At 40.5% G+C, this 19,802-nt stretch overlaps 2 protein-coding genes across 2 annotated transcripts; both read right to left on the bottom strand.

Moving 5' to 3' along the window:
- Nucleotides 1-749: 749 nt before the first annotated feature.
- LOC112435907 (extracellular calcium-sensing receptor-like) lies at nt 750-4,892 on the bottom strand. Its single transcript, XM_024804936.2, has 7 exons — nt 4,853-4,892; nt 4,433-4,601; nt 3,966-4,263; nt 2,930-3,724; nt 2,549-2,776; nt 2,228-2,351; nt 750-1,666 (listed from the first exon to the last, which is right to left on the bottom strand). The coding sequence occupies exons 1-7, from the start codon at nt 4,854-4,856 to the stop codon at nt 750-752; spliced, it is 2,535 nt and encodes an 844-aa protein (XP_024660704.2). The 5' UTR covers nt 4,857-4,892.
- Nucleotides 4,893-13,899: 9,007 nt separating this feature from the next.
- On the bottom strand, nt 13,900-17,874 carry LOC101470876 (extracellular calcium-sensing receptor-like). Its single transcript, XM_024804935.2, has 7 exons — nt 17,851-17,874; nt 17,527-17,711; nt 17,049-17,346; nt 16,020-16,811; nt 15,702-15,929; nt 15,381-15,504; nt 13,900-14,813 (listed from the first exon to the last, which is right to left on the bottom strand). Exons 1-7 carry the CDS (start codon nt 17,872-17,874, stop codon nt 13,900-13,902), a joined length of 2,565 nt encoding a protein of 854 aa, XP_024660703.2.
- Between the last annotated feature and the right edge of the window lie 1,928 nt (nt 17,875-19,802).

The following is a 19,802-nucleotide window of genomic DNA, read 5'->3' as shown; positions in this document are numbered from 1 at the left end:
ATTTGTTTTAATTTTTTTAAACAAATTTTTAATATGTGTGCCCCATTGTCTTACATATTACAATTACCTCATAATTTTTATCACGCACTTATATTTTATCTAAAATAACACATTTATATCTTATCTTTTATTACACAAATCGGTGTTGTAGAATAGAGTGTTGAAAAGATAATGTCACGCCCATCCAAAACCAGACTGCTTAAAAAATACCACAAGGAATAAGTTTTCTGTTTAGACAGTCGGTGGTTTTTTATCTGTTCTTCTCATTGCAGAAGGAGATATCCATACCAGGGTGTATGGTGATCCATGGAATGGACCCAAGGCAAATAATGGGAAACAAGTCCACGACCACAACCTCCCCCGAAAAATTTTGGCCAATCAAATTAACATTTTGTTTTTCTATCTCATAATAAAAGTGTTTACTACCTGGGTGCTCTTTATTCGTACAGATTGCTGAGCTGTCTTCTCTCATAAGATTGAACCCAACAGTAGTGAGAACTGTGCACTATGAATTAAGTGTGTGTCAATCATAATATACTCAAAAAAAAATTTATTTTATTGAATCATAAATGTTAAAGTCAGGCATTGTCTGAATGTTTGCTTAGTCATTCTGACCACACGCTAAACACCTCAGACAAGATCTGAGCAGTGTGCTATGTTTGCATTCTCTGCTGGTACAAAAAAAAAAAAAAAACAGCACAGAAGCACACACACAAACTTAATATTTTAATTAAATAACTTATTTATTTTCATGATGGTGGTCGTGGAGCACCCTTCCCCATCATGTTCTTTTTTGTGTTCCTTTCTGGTTTCAGTAAGATGATATAACACTTTGGAAAAAAAATGCAAATCAGCAGTCCAAAGCTGGAGGCAAGAATAGCAAATATTTCTACAGCAACACTGAACTTCCCCGGAGAGCTGACATATGCTGGAATAAATGTGATCCACACTGCACAAAATATCAGCATGCTAAAGGTGATAAACTTGGCTTCATTGAAATTATCAGGCAGTTTTCGAGCCAGAAAAGCAAAAATAAAACATAAGACAGACAAAAGTCCAATGTAGCCAAGCACAGCCCAGTAGCCCACAGATGTGCCCAGAGCACACTCTAAGGTGATCTTATCTTTAAATTCCTTAAAGTTTTTAAATGGAAAAGGAGGCGAAACTGTTAACCAAATTATACACATGATAAGTTGTATAAGAGTAAAACTTGTAACACAGAGTCTCTGCTGTGTAGGTCCAAACCATTTCTGAACATTACTACCTGGACGCGTTGCCCGGAAAGCCATCAAAACAACCATTGTTTTCCCCAGAACACAAGAGATGCAGAGCACAAAGGTGATCCCAAAAGCTACATGTCGCAGCATGCAGGACCATTCAGAGGGCTGACCAATGAATGTCAGAGAACACAGGAAACACAATGTCAAAGAGAAGAGCAGCAGGAAGCTCAGCTCAGAATTGTTTGCCCTCACAATAGGAGTTTTCCTGTATTTGAAGAATATTAATGCCACACCAGTAGTCATGCATGTTCCAAATAAAGATGCAGCAGTCAGGAGTGCTCCCATAATTTCTTCATATGATAGAAACACTGCTTCCTTCTTTATGCACGTGTCTCTTCTTTCATTTGACCAAAATTCAGGGGGACATCTCAAACAGGTAACAGAATCTGCAAATTAATGTTAACACAATGTTAGAATTCTGGAGATTTACTAGATTTATGCGTTTGAATCTACTTTACAGCATATTATACTCACTAGCACACTAACTATTACTCTACATTGGTCAGGCTACTGCTAAAGCTACACAATGAGAAGATGAGAAAAAATGCGTTGACAATGCTTTTGCACAGTCAATATGAAAAATGGTAAATAAGTCACTTCAAACATCGTTGACCATTTTTCAGTAAAACTGACACTGTTTCTGAACAAACTGCAGCATCAAGAAATTACATGCTGTGGTATAAAGCAACTGGTGCTGGAACAACAGCGAAAGTTATGATAGATAGGGCAGGTTTTGAAGCAGGGAGTGTGCTCATATTATTCACAGTAGGCTGAAACAGACCCATATTTCACTCTTCATTTGCTTTATGTATAGAAAAAAAGAGCAAAATTATTAAAATTTCTGAGGGGTTTCCTCAATGTTGCAAAAGAATGAAAAAATATGCTGGAACATGAACAGTTATATTGCTTGTAGTTCATTAAAGTTTTTTATTGAAATATTACCACACCTGTAGTGTTGCTTATCTCTCCCTCTGCACATCTTATACAGTCATAGCAGCAAACAGGCCTTCCTTTCTGGAGAACCTTGCGTGTTCCTGGGGGACATTTCTCACTGCAAACTGACACAGGCACCTGCATGAATAAATGTACAATAATAACCATGGATAAACTGCATGTATGATGATCTTTACAATCATTTCTTAATTTTATATGCATATTTTATATTTATATGCATGAAGTTCAAATGTTTTAAAATAACACCTGGTTATAATTAATTCTTTATTCTTAATAAGCTTATTATTTGTACTCATTGTTTATTGATCACTCACCTGCTTTGAGTTTCTTGCCCAGATTAAAGAGTTATTTTGCAGAGTCAGCTGTTTGCCTGGAGAAAGTGATGCATCATAAAGGCCAACTGTCACAAACTCCACAATGCCGTTTTTTCTTGGCTGCCAGTTTATAATTTCATACTTTGCTGCTGGATCTCCATTCTCATCAAAGTAAACCTCATCTCCTTCTTTTGTTTTGAAGTAAATTTTTAGAATGCGCTGCAAAATCTAAAAACATATGTAATAAGGCAGTTAATACACTGACGGATATTTAATAGATCTGCTGGCTTAATGACATTATCAACATATGTTGTCTTCAAATTTAAACAATTCTTCTTGTAACTCGATTTGAACAATAAAATTTTAGATTTTTAGGCTCACCATGAATGGATCTAGCTGCACATTTTTCTCACATGTTTTATTACAATTGAGGATATTGTGAAGGGCATGGGCCACTGCATACACTCCTTTATATACATTGTTAAACATAGGCATGAGAGACATGTCAGTGAAGCTATTTTGAACTCCAGTAAGATCTTCATGTCCGGTACACTCTCTTGGATTTTCTGCTGTTGACTTCAACTCCTTGAACTTACAGTTAAATAATGCCTCCCAGAACTCAGTAAACAAATCATTATTAGATGAATTAAGAAGTTTCACATTCAGCATGAACTCCTTCAGGCCAGTGACGTGTGATTTGGGAATGTAAAGACCAATGGCACCATCCAGTATGTGATGTATATCCATTTTTGCGGTTTGAGAATCAAATATCCAAGACTCACTACCTACCCACTGATAACCAGTCAGATTGTTGAGAGAAAACTCATGTAATAGCACATCCATATCAAAGTGGGACAGAAAGCCAACAATCACCTTGGAGGTTGAAGCTTTTATAATGTCAATGATCTTTTGAATTTTTTCATAGGGATCTGTCCTAAAAAAAGATACAGAATATTCCAGACAGATGCCCAGCTGCTGTGCAGTTTCTGTGAATGTTGCCATGCCTTTATTTCCATAATCATCATTGGTTCGAATAGCTCCAACCCAAGTCCATCCAAAGTACTTTACTAAATAGACCAGGGCTCTGCTCTGGTAGTAGTCACTGGGTATTGTTCTGAGGAAGGATGGGTACTTGGTTTTGTCACTGAGACAAGCACATGTGGCCAAATGGCTGATCTAAGAGGGGGGGGAAAGGCCATGAAAAAGACAAAGAACGAGATAAAATTAAAGATGTTACAAGGAATAATAATGACAATAGTCACATTGACCATTAAAAATGAAAAACATTTTTTGCACACATCCACATTTAATTTCAGTTTTCACTGTGTTAAGCACATTATATCCCCACAAAGAGGCCTATCTAAAATGAGTCACATTTGTGTTTCCAGAAAAAAATATTTTTAGCTATTCTACCCACCATTGGTATATAAAATGGCCCAATTACGGTAGCTATTGCCATGCAAGGAGAGGAAGACGTCTCTCCAATTATAGCCTGCACTTGTGCTGGTTTGGTACAAGGGGCCTCAGGTGCTGTGAAAATAATTTGATTACCATTCATCAAGGCTAGTGCAACTTTTATGCTTTGGGGAATGGAACCACAAGTATCATACATTTTATAGCCCAGAGAGACTCCTGGCAGTAGGTCTGTACTGTTATTAATCTCCTCAATGGCAAAAAGCATAGCCTGGGCGACCCGGAATTCTCTGGAATTCAAACTTCATTCAAACAGTGAAAAAGTTGACAATAGATTACTAACACATAAGATACTGAAATCAGTCAGTTATATTAATAGGAAAAAAACAAGAAACAAGAAAAAAATGTTTGGGGTTTTTTTCATCTTAGATCATTCATCCTTTCTAAATTTATTTTTATAATGTTATTTACCTCGTGCATTGAAGTGGCAGTGGTTTCTGCATGTAGGTATCCTTTCTGTCATTCCAGCTACTGTGAAAAGAGAACATCCCCCCCAGTATAATGTCCCCATCCCTAGATAACTGGGGGTTCTCAGGGTCCCCTCTTTGCATGCACACAGATTCTTTAGCCTGAGAGAAAGATGCCACCATTAACAGTCGGAAAAGTGCCCACCCCAATTCTGGCCACTTCTGAGTAAATGACATGCTGTCTGTAAAAACTGAACCACTGGGTGGCATTGCAAGTAACCTAGTCTAAGTGAAACATGCAGACTTTATTTATACATTTTGAAGCAGCAAAAATGAATAACAGAACCATCATGCTTCTTCTATGTGGAAGGAAAAGGAGGGGCCAGAGGAGTGGCCCTGCAAAACACTACACTACTATACAATATCATTATTGATTGAATCAGATGCAATATAACATTTATAGTTTCAATAGGTCCATGAAGATTCAAGAAAACCTTTATTATCTTTTAAGATTATATTTGGAAATGTTTTAATTTGATAAATGAAACCATATGATCTCCTTTCTTTCACTGTTGTATTTTCAATCAGTTTTTCCAATATTTGCACAACGAGCAAACAGGAAGAAAAAAAAATCTGACATGTTTATATTCTGGTTTCAGTTTGTGTACAGTGAGGAAAAACAGCCATCTACAGTTTTTGAGGAGTGAAGCTATTCAGTTCTATTCAGTTCAGTTGATATTTATTTATACTCTTTCTCTGCAATTGATCTCTCTGGGTTAACTTGAGAAATCACCTTCTCCAAACCATCAAAATTTTTCAGACCTTATTCCTACAAGACTGCTCAAAGAAGTCCTACCACTTGTTAATGTTCCAGTCTTAAATATAATCAGTCTATCTCCATTAATGGGTTATATACCACAGGCATTTTGGGGGGCAGTGATTAAACCATTACTTTAAAAGCCATCACATAACCCAGCTGTCTTAACTAAAGACACCACCAGGTTCAGCAGACACGTCTCCTCCTCCGTCGGCCCTGGTCGCAGCCATCTCGCCGCCGCCTCCTCCAGCTGACGAGCCCAAGTGAATGGCTGCTCCCCCGCTGACATCCAGCTTGCTTGAAACCGCCTCCGGTGGTCCTCCGGGGTAAGCCCGAGCCGATCTAGCACTGCCCTGCAGACATTGACGAAGACGCTCGGGGACGCAGGGGGCAGGCTGAGGGCCGCCATCTGTGCCTCCCCTGGCAGCAGCGGCAGCAGCCTGGGAGCCCACTCCTCCTCAGGCCACCGGCAGGCAAGCACCGTGGCCTGGAATGTCTCAATGAATGTCAGCGGATCCTCCCCATCACCCATCCGGTCCAGCATCACCAACAGTGGGGGAGGCTGAGGCGGCGCAGCCGGACCTCCCAGCGACTGTTGCAGCGCCGCCGTCTACTGTACCGCTTGCTGGCGAAGCAAAGACAGCTGCTGGTCCTGGACCGCCGCCTGCCGAGCAGACATAGCAGCCAGATCCTGCATTATCTGCCCCAGAATCTGCAATGGCTGGACAGGTGGCTGGGCGGCAGGCTGGGCGGCAGGCTGGGCGGCGGGCTGACCTGGCAGGGGTCCGACATGGTAAATGGTAAATGGCCTGTATTTATATAGCGCTTTACTAGTCCCTAAGGACCCCAAAGCGCTTTACATATCCAGTCACCCACCCATTCACACTCGCATTCACACACTGGTGATGGCAGCTACATTGTATTTAAAACAATTCTGATCATTTAAACATTAAATTATTGGTACATGTGGTAATGCTAAACAAGACTTTGTTCATGAAATAAGAGAAATGTGGAAACAATGTGCTCAAGCACATGTTCTTATGTTTCAGGTACATGGGCCAGACGTGGCCGTCAAAAAGGCCAGGTGGGTCTGGTACCAGGTAGTTTCTTGAGCACACTCACACCCGTCACCTTGATTCTGGGAGGGAAGAACCCATGTTATGTGGACCAGTACTGTGACATTTCCACCACTGTGCAGCGCATTGCTTTGGCACGTTTTCATAATGCTGGACAGAGTTTGGTGGCTCCTGACTACATTTTATTTTGTAGTCAGTACATTTTATTGTGATGTAGACATCACGGCGTACACCTGGGTTTCGACACCACTTGTGACACAGGACCCACATACACACACGTCTGGGTTGTGCTTGTAACTGTGCTTTATTCAAAATACAGTGTCTTTTCCTCCTGCGGTTTCCGGGATCAGCCTTGGACGCAGCCACTCCGTCACTCCCCGTGTGTCAGCTCCTTCTCAGTGCCAAAGACATAAGACAGGTCTCCCTCATTAAACAGTTCTGCACACCTGTTCCCTCCCCACCTCCGTGCTGCCCTGTGCACTCACTGCGCCACCCCTCCTTTGCAGCAGGGCAAAGACAACGCCCCGCCACTGTGGATTTAGGGCATGTCTTGCTAGATATCAGTTTAGCGCTCGATGCTGTTGATCACGGTATTTATTACAAAGATTAGAGTATGCCATAGGAATTAAATGTACAGCATGGCAGTGGTTGGAATCATGTCTATCTAATAGACTCCAGTTTGTTTTTATAAATGGGGTGACTTCTTTACACTGTGAAGTAAATTATGGAGTTCCACAGGATTTCATGCTATGAAAAATTCTATTTATATTATGCATGCTTCCATTGGACAGTATCATTTTAAGGCATTGCTATGCAGATGATACCTAGCTCTGTCTAACTATGGGGCAAGATGACACACGCCAGTTAGTTAAACTGTAGTAATGTCTTAAAGACTTGAAGACCTTGATGAGCTATAAGTTCCAGGCTTGAATTTCTGTGTAAATGGTAAATGGCCTGTATTTGTATAGCGCTTTACTAGTCCCTAAGGACCCCAAAGCGCTTTACATATCCAGTCACCCACCCATTCACACTCGCATTCACACACTGGTGATGGCAGCTACATTGTATTTAAAACAATTCTGATCATTTAAACATTAAATTATTGGTACATGTGGTAATGCTAAACAAGACTTTGTTCATGAAATAAGAGAAATGTGGAAACAATGTGCTCAAGCACATGTTCTTATGTTTCAGGTACATGGGCCAGACGTGGCCGTCAAAAAGGCCAGGTGGGTCTGGTACCAGGTAGTTTCTTGAGCACACTCACACCCGTCACCTTGATTCTGGGAGGGAAGAACCCATGTTATGTGGACCAGTACTGTGACATTTCCACCACTGTGCAGCGCATTGCTTTGGCACGTTTTCATAATGCTGGACAGAGTTTGGTGGCTCCTGACTACATTTTATTTTGTAGTCATTACATTTTATTGTGATGTAGACATCACGGCGTACACCTGGGTTTCGACACCACTTGTGACACAGGACCCACATACACACACGTCTGGGTTGTGCTTGTAACTGTGCTTTATTCAAAATACAGTGTCTTTTCCTCCTGCGGTTTCCGGGATCAGCCTTGGACGCAGCCACTCCGTCACTCCCCGTGTGTCAGCTCCTTCTCAGTGCCAAAGACATAAGACAGGTCTCCCTCATTAAACAGTTCTGCACACCTGTTCCCTCCCCACCTCCGTGCTGCCCTGTGCACTCACTGCGCCACCCCTCCTTTGCAGCAGGGCAAAGACAACGCCCCGCCACTGTGGATTTAGGGCATGTCTTGCTAGATATCAGTTTAGCGCTCGATGCTGTTGATCACGGTATTTATTACAAAGATTAGAGTATGCCATAGGAATTAAATGTACAGCATGGCAGTGGTTGGAATCATGTCTATCTAATAGACTCCAGTTTGTTTTTATAAATGGGGTGACTTCTTTACACTGTGAAGTAAATTATGGAGTTCCACAGGATTTCATGCTATGAAAAATTCTATTTATATTATGCATGCTTCCATTGGACAGTATCATTTTAAGGCATTGCTATGCAGATGATACCTAGCTCTGTCTAACTATGGGGCAAGATGACACACGCCAGTTAGTTAAACTGTAGTAATGTCTTAAAGACTTGAAGACCTTGATGAGCTATAAGTTCCAGGCTTGAATTTCTGTGTAAATGGTAAATGGCCTGTATTTGTATAGCGCTTTACTAGTCCCTAAGGACCCCAAAGCGCTTTACACATCCAGTCACCCACCCATTCACACACTGGTGATGGCAAGCTATATAGTAGCCACAGCCACCCTGGGGCGCACTGACAGAGGCTGCTGGACACTGGCACCATCAGGCCCTCTGACCACCACCAGTAGGCAACGGGTCAAGTGTCTTGCCCAAGGACACAACGACCAAGACTGTCCAAGCTGGGGCTCGAACCGGCAACCTTCCGATTCAAGACAAACTCCCAAGTCTTGAGCCACGATCGAAGCTTGATAGGCTTCACTGAATCATGGATGCACCCAATGACAGTGCATCTATGAAAGGCTTCCACACTGTTCAGGCCAACTGGACAGCACTGTGAGCAGTAAGCAGAACGAAGAGGGGCTTGTCATTGTTGTTAACAATAGGTGGTGTAACCCTGCTCAAATAAAAATCAAAGAGCGGATTTGTTGCCCGGAAACTGAAGTGTGCACTGTTGGACTCAGGCCATATTAATTGTCCAGGGAATTTACCCAGTAATCTTGGTGGCTCTTTATGTTTCTCCCTCTGCTAAACCCACAGCTGTATGTGAGATTATCCACTCTGCTATAGCCCGATTACAGACTCAGGCTATGTCCACACTAATCATTTTCTCTCCGTTTTGGCCTCTCGTCCAGACTGAGATGGCATTTTCGCTCATGGAAAACGCAACGTGTTGAAAACGCTCTGGATAACGCATACAATTGGAAACGGTGCTTTCACGTCGCAGTGTTGTAACAGTCACAATGGTGTGTTGTCTCTTTAAGACAACCCAAGTCGAGGGTTAATGTTGTCATCTATATGCGCCACTGACTCTCTCTGTGATTGTGTGGACATGTGCTTGCATGCTAGTGCATGAGGAGGGACGGATGTTATGTTTTACCTCTCCAGACACCTTTGTTTGCAACGTTATGGGTTGTACGAACACTCTGCGCTATGTTTGTTAAGCTGCAGCCGTTCAACCGGGCTTATATGGTCGATGAAGAGAAGGTATATTAAAGAACACGCTGTGGAATTCCCAATGCCAGTGTGAGTGTGTATTCTTTTGGCTACCCTGCTAAGTGTTTTGCCGCCTCATGGGGCTACATTACATCCTGCAACAGAGGTGTGGACTCGAGTCACATGACTTGGACTCGAGTCAGACTCGAGTCATTAATTTTATGACTTTAGACTTGACTTGAAAAAATGTTCTAAGACTTGTGACTTGACTTGGACTTTTACACCAATGACTTGGGACTTGAATTGGACTTGAACCGGTTTACTTGAAAAGACTTGATATTTTACCCCAAATATAAAATTTAACATGCATATTATATAGAGATTGAAAATGTGACGTCATTCACGGGTAGAACCGCAAAGGATTCTGGGAACTCGTGGCAAGCGGTACTAGCGCACGCAGGCTTTCAATTAAAATCAGTTATACAGCGATAAAAAGAAACACAAAAATGGTATGGTCTCTTTTTTTTTAAAGACTCGAAAGGACTTGAAATTCAAAGTTTCAGACTTGTGACTTGGCTCGGACTTTTACACCAGTGACTTGAGACTCGACTCTGACTTGCCTGACATTACTTGAGACTTGACTTGAGACTTGAGGATAAAGACTTGAGACTTACTTGAGACTTGCAAAACAATGACTTGGTCCCACCTCTGTCCTGCAACACCTCGACCGCCCAGGAACTTATGCCAGGGTCCTGTTTGTGGACTTTAGTTCGGCTTTTAACACCATTGTGCCTGAACTTCTCTCCTCCAAACTCTCCCAGCTCAGCGTGTCACCAGCTACCTGTCAGTGGATCACCAGCTTCCTGACAGACAGAAAGCAACAAGTGAGGCTGGGGGAGATCACCTCTGAAACTCGGTCCCTCAGTATTGGCGCCCCTCAAGGATGTGTCCTCTCACCACTACTGTTCTCCCTCTACACTAACGACTGCACCTCCAAGAACTCGGCTGTTAAACTCCTAAAGTTTGCAGATGACACCACTGTCATTGGCCTCATTCAGGATGGTGATGAATCTGCATACCGGCAGGAAGTTGAGCGGCTGGTACTCTGGTGCAGTCAGCACAATCTGAAGCTGAACACTCTTAAAACTGTAGAGATGACAGTGGACTTCAGGAGACATTCCTCAACTCTGCTCCCCCTCACCATATCAGACAGCCCTGTGTCGACTGTGAAGATCTTCAAGTTCCTGGGTACAACCATCTCCCAGGACCTGAAGTGGGAGACCAACATCAACTCCATCCTCAAAAAGACCCAGCAGAGGATGTACTTCCTGAGACAACTGGGGAAGTACAGTCTTCCACAGGAGCTGCTGATCCAGTTCTACACTGCGGTCATTGAGTCTGTCCTGTGCTCCTCCATCACAGTCTGGTATGGTGCAGCCACTAAACAGGACAGGAGCAGACTGCAGCGGACTGTACGGGCAGCAGAAAGGATCATCGGCGCCCCCCTGCCCTCCATCCAGGATCTGTACCTCTCAAGAACCAGGAAACAGGCAGGGAAAATCATGACAGACCCCTCACACCCTGGACACAGACTTTTTGATCTGCTGCCCTCTGGCAGACGGTACAGTAGCCTGCAGACCAGGACCACCCGACATAGGAACAGTTTCTTTCCCCTCGCCATCTCCCTTCTAAACAGTTGACCTGTCGCACTGCTCCCACTGCCAGACTGCAACTGCACGTTATGTACATTCTGTAGTATTCATTCCACCTCATTTGATTTCTGTACTTTATGTATATAAGTTCTTTATAGTTGGTTTACACAGCTTTGTGTATGTATGTGTATGTATGTGTAATGTGTATATATAGACACGTGTGCGTGTGTGTGTGTGTGTGTGTGTGTGTGTGTGTGTGTGTGTGTGTGTGTGTGTGTGTGTGTGATTTACATTGCTGTGCTTGAGAGCCACCATCTACCGGAACCAAATTCCTTGTATGTGTCTCCACATATACTTGGCCAATAAACACGATTCTGATTCTGATTCTGAGTTGTTTTGTTTGCTACGAACTTTGACAGCCCTATTAAAGATTAATATCAGTCTGTACATGCTGCTGATAGCTTTTCTTCAGATTCTTTAATTCTCACTCGCTTTTGCAACTTTGTACTTATGTGTTACTCGCAACAACTCCACCTCATTGTTAGTCCATTTAAAAAACTCAGTGCTTTTCCTCAGCATTCTGCCGCGAAATTTTAAAGAGCCGGAAAGTAAATAAGTGGCAGAATAAATGCGTTTCATGCATGTGCATTACTGGAAGGTAAGTGTTTTCGGCTGTTTCAATGTGGACACACAACTCTGTGAAAACCACTGAAAACGATAGTGTGTACACGGAGCGTTTTCAGATGAAAATGCCATTTTCAAATCTATACGGGCTAGTGTGGACGTAGCCTCAGCACCCGAGTGCCTTCATTGCTATCTTTGGTGAGTTCAACCATGTCCCCTAGGGCGCTACACAGCCAACTTACACACTATGTGGTTTGTCCCACCAAGAGGGAGAGGAATTTGGACCTACTGTATGCTAACGTCAAGGATGCATGCAGTTCTTCCCCCCACTGGGTAGGTCAGATGATCACCATATCCACCGCTATGTGCTTATGGTGAAGAAGGAGCCTGTGACTACTAGGAGTATTAGGAGGTGGTAGGGAGAGGCTTTAGCAGAACTACAGGGCGGTTTTTGAGATGACAGACTGGGAGACACTCTGTGAACCCAAGGGTGAGGACATCAATGGACTTAATGAGTGTATCACTGACTACATAACCTTCTGCACCAACTCCATTGTCTCAGCTCAAACTGTCCATTGTTACCCAAATAATCTTATAGAATTCAACATTAGGTGAGAAGGAAAATGGTGATATTTTATTAAGCTGCAAGTGGCATTGTCTCCTACCTTCTGTATGTCTCGTCATACCTTGGGTCTGAACGATCAGTCACAATTTGTGAATGAAAAGAAATTCCGTTCTTTGAAATCAACAAAACCTGTAACTACTACTAAAAAGTTTCTTTAAATATATTGTCGACCTGTAAAACCAGCACCCCAATACAGGAAGTCTGGATTGACTCTGTTTAAAACCTACTGTGTATTACTCAGTAGGTTGTGCAGAGCTTAGAGCCGATGGGTGAAGGGACTTCCTCCAGACTAACTGCCTCTAACCCCCAGGTTTCTACCCTGCCTACTCTGATAAAAAAAAAAAACCCTGGAGCTAAAAGTAGCCTTGCAGGCCCAGTATTTACCAGCAACACCTGTTGCGGCAGCTTTCATCTAGATCAATGCTCTTGGAATATGGCTGAGTTTGATTAGTGGTCTGAACAGTTTGCCCCAGGGGTCTGTTACTTTTAAAAGGCTGGAGTAACCTGTAGTATTTATACTAATGTAGATTAATACTCAGATTTTTAATATTACTGTTTCACAGTGGGTTAAAAAGGAAATGTCCGCAATTTACTTTTTAAATGTGGGATATTTTTATTAAAGCAATTTAGCAGGAGCAATGAAAAAGCAGATTCAAATAATATCAATTGAATATTAATATTAATATTATCTCTTCAGTGTAACTATAACCCATTAGGAGAGGAGCCAAGTCCAGTAGGAAACAATGGAAATGCAAATCCTCTTGCATGTATACTCTAACACAACAAAAATGAGCAGAAAAAAGTCAAAAATTATAAATCAAATTAGTGAGTCCACAGACCGAATCTTCAGATGATGTTGTCTGCTCATTGCGAGAACTAGAAGAAGACACAGCTCCAAATGTTCCTGGGTACCCCCTTTTATACTCATTTGTCAATTTGATTTGCATACCCCTCTCTCTCTCCCTCTCTCTAGACATCCAATCACAGATTCTGACATACAATCACTCAATGTCAGTCTCTCTGAATTTTCACCCGCTTTTAATGAGGACAAAGGTTACTTCGTTAATATGAATTCATCACATTTTTTTTCTTTTCTATTTGCTGCTTTAATAAGAAAAGTCAATAATTCCATGTGAATGTTCAGTTACATATTAATATTCTCACTTCATGTCTTGTTCAATTTATGCTATTATCTTCAGTCAGATTTACCATTAGCTCAATCTCACACGAGCCTCCATTTCAACATGATCTTCTTTTAATTCATGTACAAAGGAATACTTTTTGTCACTTTTTCTCTTCAAAACTCTCTGTTTGTCAATCATAATATGGTCTCTTTTTTTAAATTAAATCATGCATGTTAAAGGCAGACATGGTTAAAATATTTGCTTAGTCATTTTGACCAAGCATGTCTGAGCAATGTGTTATGGTTGCATTTTTGCATTCTCTGCTGGTACAAACAAACCAAGCACAGAAGCACGTACACACACACAAACAAAATAATTATTTATTTATTTATTTTCATGATGGCGATCGTGGACCCTTCCCCATCATGTTCTTTTTCGTGTTCTTTTCTGGTTTCAGTAAGATGATATAACACTTTGGAAAAAAAATGCAAATCAGCAGTCCAAAGCTGGAGGCAAGAATAGCAAATATTTCTACAGCAACACTGAACTTCCCCGGAGAGCTGACATATGCTGGAATAAATGTGATCCACACTGCACAGAATATCAACATGCTAAAGGTGATAAACTTGGCTTCATTGAAATTATCAGGCAGTTTTCGAGCCAGAAAAGCAAAAATGAAACATAAGACAGACAAAAGTCCAATGTAGCCAAGCACAGCCCAGTAGCCCACAGATGTGCCCAGAGCACACTCTAAAGTGATCTTGTCTTTAAATTCCTTAAAATTCTTAAATGGAAAAGGAGGCGAAACTGTTAACCAAATGATACATATGATAACTTGTATAAGAGTAAAACTTGTAACACAGAGTCTCTGCTGTGTAGGTCCAAACCATTTCTGAACATTACTACCTGGACGCGTTGCCCGGAAAGCCATCAAAACAACCATTGTTTTCCCCAGAACACAAGAGATGCAGAGCACAAAGGTGATCCCAAAAGCTACATGTCGCAGCATGCAGGACCATTCAGAGGGCTGACCAATGAATGTCAGAGAACACAGGAAACATAATGTCAAAGAGAAGAGCAGCAGGAAGCTCAGCTCAGAATTGTTTGCCCTCACAATAGGAGTTTTCCTGTATTTGAAGAATATTAATGCCACACCAGTAGTCATGCATGTTCCAAATAAAGATGCAGCAGTCAGGAGTGCTCCCATAATTTCTTCATATGATAGAAACACTGCTTCCTTCTTTATGCACGTGTCTCTTCTTTCATTTGACCAAAATTCAGGGGGACATCTCAAACAGGTAACAGAATCTGCAAATTAATGTTAACACAATGTTAGAATTCTGGAGATTTACTAGATTTATGCGTTTGAATCTACTTTACAGCATATTATACTCACTAGCACACTAACTACAGTATTACTCTACATTGGTCAGGCTACTGCTAAAGCTACACAATGAGAAGATGAGAAAAAATGTGTTGACAATGCTTTTGCACAGTCAATATGAAAAATGGTAAATAAGTCACTTCAAACATCGTTGACCATTTTTCAGTAAAACTGACACTAATTCTGAACAAACTGCAGCATCAAGAAATTACATGCTGTGGTATAAAGCAACTGGTGCTGGAACAACAACGAAAGTTATGATAGATAGGGCAGGTTTTGAAGCAGGGAGTGTGCTCATATTATTCACAGTAGGCTGAAACAGCCCCATGTTTCACTCTTCATTTGCTTTATGTATAGAAAAAAAGAGCAAAATTATTAAAATTTCTGAGGGGTTTCCTCAATGTTGCGAAAGAATGAAAAAATATGCTGGAACATGAACAGTAATATTGCTTGTAGTTCATTAAAGTTTTTTTATTGAAATATTACCACACCTGTAGTGTTGCTTATCTCTCCCTCTGCACATCTTATACAGTCATAGCAGCAAACAGGCCTTCCTTTCTGGAGAACCTTGCGTGTTCCTGGGGGACATTTCTCACTGCAAACTGACACAGGCACCTGCATGAATAAATGTACAATAATAACCATGGATAAACTGCATGTATGATGATCTTTACAATCATTTCTTAATTTTATATGCATATTTTATATTTATATGCATGAAGTTCAAATGTTTTAAAATAACACCTGGTTATAATTAATTCTTTATTCTTAATAAGCTTATTATTTGTACTCATTGTTTATTGATCACTCACCTGCTTTGAGTTTCTTGCCCAGATTAAAGAGTTATTTTGCAGAGTCAGCTGTTTGCCTGGAGAAAGTGATGCATCATAAAGGCCAACTGTCACAAACTCCACAATGCCGTTTTTTCTTGGCTGCCAGTTTATAATTTCATACTTTGCTGCTGGATCTCCATTCTCATCAAAGTAAACCTCATCTCCTTCTTTTGTTTTGAAGTAAATTTTTAGAATGCGCTGCAAAATCTAAGAAGACAGGCAGTCTGTTAATTTATTGAATCTCATTTTGTAACACAGACAGCACAACTGCTACTTTTTGTTTAAATGTAACCTCACCATGAATGGATCTAGTTGCACATTTTTCTCACATGTTTTATTACAATTGAGGATATTGTGAAGGGCATGGGCCACTGCATACACTCCTTTATATACATTGTTAAAGATAGGCATGAGTGACATGTCAGTGAAACTGTTTTTAACTCCAGTAAGATCTTCATGTCCGGTACACTCTCTCGGATTTTCTGCTGTTGACTTCAACTCCTTGAACTTACAGTTAAATAATGCCTCCCAGAACTCAGTAAACAAATCATTAGATGAATTAAGAAGTTTCACATTCAGCATGAACTCCTTCAGGCCAGTGACGTGTGATTTGGGAATGGAAAGACCAATGGCACCATCCAGTATGTGATGTATATCCATTTCTGCGGTTTGAGAATCAAATATCCAAGACTCACTGCCTATCCACTGATAACCAGTCAGATTGTTGAGAGAAAACTCATGTAATAGCACATCCATATCAAAGTGGGACAGAAAGCCAACAATCACCTTGGAGGTTGAAGCTTTTATAATGTCAATGATCTTTTGAATTTTTTCATAGGGATCTGTCCTAAAAAAAGATACAGAATATTCCAGACAGATGCCCAGCTGCTGTGCAGTTTCTGTGAATGTTGCCATGCCTTTATTTCCATAATCATCATTGGTTCGAATAGCTCCAACCCAAGTCCATCCAAAGTACTTTACTAAATAGACCAGGGCTCTGCTCTGGTAGTAGTCACTGGGTATTGTTCTGAGGAAGGATGGGTACTTGGTTTTGTCACTGAGACAAGCACATGTGGCAAAGTGACTCATCTAAGCAAAAAGAAAAAAAGAAAAGAAAAGAAAGAGAGATTATAGTCACACTGACCATTAAAAATAGAAAAAAAATGTTGCACACATCCACATTTAATTTCAGTTTTCACTGTGTTAAGCACATTATATCCCTGCAAAGAGGGTTATCTAAAATGGAAAAATACAAAGAAAGCAGAACTTTTAAAGAGTCACATTTGTGTTTCCAGAAAAAAAAATATTTTTAGCTATTCTACCCACCATTGGTATATAAAATGGCCCAATTACGGTAGCTATTGCCATGCAAGGAGAGGAAGAAGTCTCTCCCATTATAGCCTGCACTTGTGCTGGTTTGGTACAAGGGGCCTCAGGTGCTGTGAAAATAATTTGATTACCATTCATCAAGGCTAGTGCAACTTTTATGCTTTGGGCAATGGAACCACAAGTATCATACATTTTATAGCCCAGAGAGACTCCTGGCAGTAGGTCTGTACTGTTATTAATCTCCTCAATGGCAAAAAGCATAGCCTGGGTGACCTGAAATTCCCTGAAATTCAAACTTCATTGAAAAAATGAAAAAGTTGACATAAAGACAATAGATTACTAACACATAAAATACTGAAATCAGTCAGTTATATGAAAATTGAAAAACAAGATAAAAGCAAGAAATAAAAGGATGAATTGTTTTATGTCTTAGATCATTTATCTATTTTAAATTTATTTTTATAATGTTATTTACCTCGTGCATTGAAGTGGCAGTGGTTTCTGCATGTAGGTATCCTTTCTGTCATTCCAGCTACTGTGAAAAGAGAACATCCCCCCCAGTATAATGTCCCCATCCCTAGATAACTGGGGATTCTCAGGATCCCCTCTTCGTATGCACACAGGTTCTTTTGCCTGAGAGAAAGATGCCACCAATAACAGTTGGAAAAGTGCCCACCCCTGTTCTGGCCACTTCTGTGTAAATGACATGCTGTCTGTAAAAAATAAACCACTGGGTGGCATTGCAAGTAACCTAGTCTAAGTGAAACATGCAGACTTTATTTATACATTTTGAAGCAGCAAAAATGAATAACAGAACCATCATGCTTCTTCTATGTGGAACAAAAGGAGGGGCCAGAGGAGTGGCCCTGCAAAACACTACTGAATTATTGTAAATGTCCTCTCTGTATTACCATGCCCATAAATTACCATAAATTCATTGTTTTCAACTTTCATTGATTCGGATGCAATATAATATTTATCATTTCAATAGGTCCATGTAGATTCGAGAAAATCAGACGTTTGTGAGCCTGATAAAGTTAGCCATATGATTTCCTTTCCTTTTACTTCAACATTTTCAGTTGGTTTTTCAATTATTTGTACAATAGGCAAACAGGAAGAAAAATTTCAGACATGTTTTTATTCTGGTTTATACAGCTTTTGAGGAGTGAAGCTCTTCAGTTCAGTTTAACTCAGTTGATACCTAGTATGATACCTAGTAGTTCACTAAGCGTGAACCATGTCAGGCCCTGGTGCTGTCCAACTCTTCATACTGGAGACCCTGTCTTGGATATCTGCCACTGTGATGGTTACTGGTCCCTGTCTCAGATCCCCTAGCCACTGAGCGTATTTTAAGTTGCGTCCTTCTCCCATATGTTCTTCCAGTATTGTTCCGACTCCATCATCCTATCTTTCAAGTCAGTTCCTTTCGCACTGATGATGTCTTCCCCCTGACCTGTCATCCTGGCTACCCCTTACCATAGCATGTGCATTGTACCTTGTCAATCTCTAACGGTAAGTATACGGTAGGCTTGCTTAGTATTATTCTTATAATTCTCAATTCTTATAATTTGCTTTGTTTCTTGTTTCTTGCATTTTGCATACCACTGTTCCTTGTGAAGTTTGCACACAAGAATTTCACTCACATGTACAGTGTACCAGTAATGTGAAGTGACAATAAAAGTGATTTGATTTGATTTGATCCTGGACAGGGAGGAACGCTGGTTTGAGCGGGAAGTCAAGGGAAGCCATTTACGTGAAAAGGGAAAGACCATCTCTGAATCAACTCTGAATTGTACTCATGGCCATTGATCATTGGTCTTTGATCAATGGTCGTTGATCAGTAGTTGTTGATCAATACAACTTTTGTAATAAACCATCAAGATTTCTATTGGACCCTATTACTACAAGACTGCTCACAGAAGTCTTACCACTACTTAATGCTTCAATCTTAAATATGATCAGTCTATCTCTATTAATGGGCTATATGCCCTAGTCATTTTTCAGGGCAGTAATTAAACTATTACTTTAAATGTCATCACGCGATCATTTGAACTAATTGAAGGCCAATCTCAAGCCTTCCTTTTTTCAATTATTTAAAAAAGATTAGTTGTTAAAGACCTAACTGATAATCTGCAGTGGGATAGTTTATTGAAAGAGTGATAGTCATGTTTCAGAACTCACCACAGTAAGGAAATAAACCTCGGCTCCTGGTGGCTTTCTCATGATGCATGTAGTGTTTTTTCTGCACACACTATGTGTTTATACACCACTCTGCATTTAATCATTAATTATAATGAATCTCTGACTCTCTTCCACAGGTTGTTTGTTAAAGACTGTTTTTTCCTTATCACTGTCACCAGGTGGTTGTTGAATTGTTGGGGTTTTCTCTCCATTATTGCAGGGTCTTTACATTATATTATATAAAGTACCATGAAGTGACTGTTGTTGTGATTTGGCACTATATAAATAAAACTGACTTGAATTGAATGGAATTTTGATACATACACAGTCTTGGAGTCTGTCATTATTCACTTTTTATGGGTGCGCAAAATAACACAACGGAACATTCAGAATTTATCAAAACTTTATTTGTACAAATATTAATTAAGGGAAAGAAAAATGTAAAAAAAAAATCAACGGAACTTTTTACATGGAAAAGAAATTACAGATTTTGTTGGGAATATTTAATATACGATATAGAGCTTGTAGGAAGGACTATAGTTATTTGCTTCTTTCTTTCCTTCTTTCATG

Source organism: Maylandia zebra, linkage group LG14 (assembly GCF_041146795.1).
Source record: "Maylandia zebra isolate NMK-2024a linkage group LG14, Mzebra_GT3a, whole genome shotgun sequence".
Lineage (NCBI taxonomy): Eukaryota > Metazoa > Chordata > Actinopteri > Cichliformes > Cichlidae > Maylandia > Maylandia zebra.
This window is presented reverse-complemented; position numbering and strand designations above follow the sequence as displayed.

What these genes read in the sequence shown, in the direction of transcription:
- LOC112435907 (XM_024804936.2), bottom strand. An exon ending in CTGCCACTTCAATGCACGAG is followed by an intron (nt 4,264 to 4,432) that starts GTAAATAACATT and finishes GTTTGAATGAAG; the next exon opens with TTTGAATTCCAGAGAATTCC. An exon ending in TGCAGCTAGATCCATTCATG is followed by an intron (nt 2,777 to 2,929) that starts GTGAGCCTAAAA and finishes ATATGTTTTTAG; the next exon opens with ATTTTGCAGCGCATTCTAAA.
- LOC101470876 (XM_024804935.2), bottom strand. Translation starts at nt 17,874, where the DNA reads ATGATGGTTCTGTTATTCATTTTT. An exon ending in CTGCCACTTCAATGCACGAG is followed by an intron (nt 17,347 to 17,526) that starts GTAAATAACATT and finishes TTTTCAATGAAG; the next exon opens with TTTGAATTTCAGGGAATTTC. An exon ending in TGCAACTAGATCCATTCATG is followed by an intron (nt 15,930 to 16,019) that starts GTGAGGTTACAT and finishes CTGTCTTCTTAG; the next exon opens with ATTTTGCAGCGCATTCTAAA.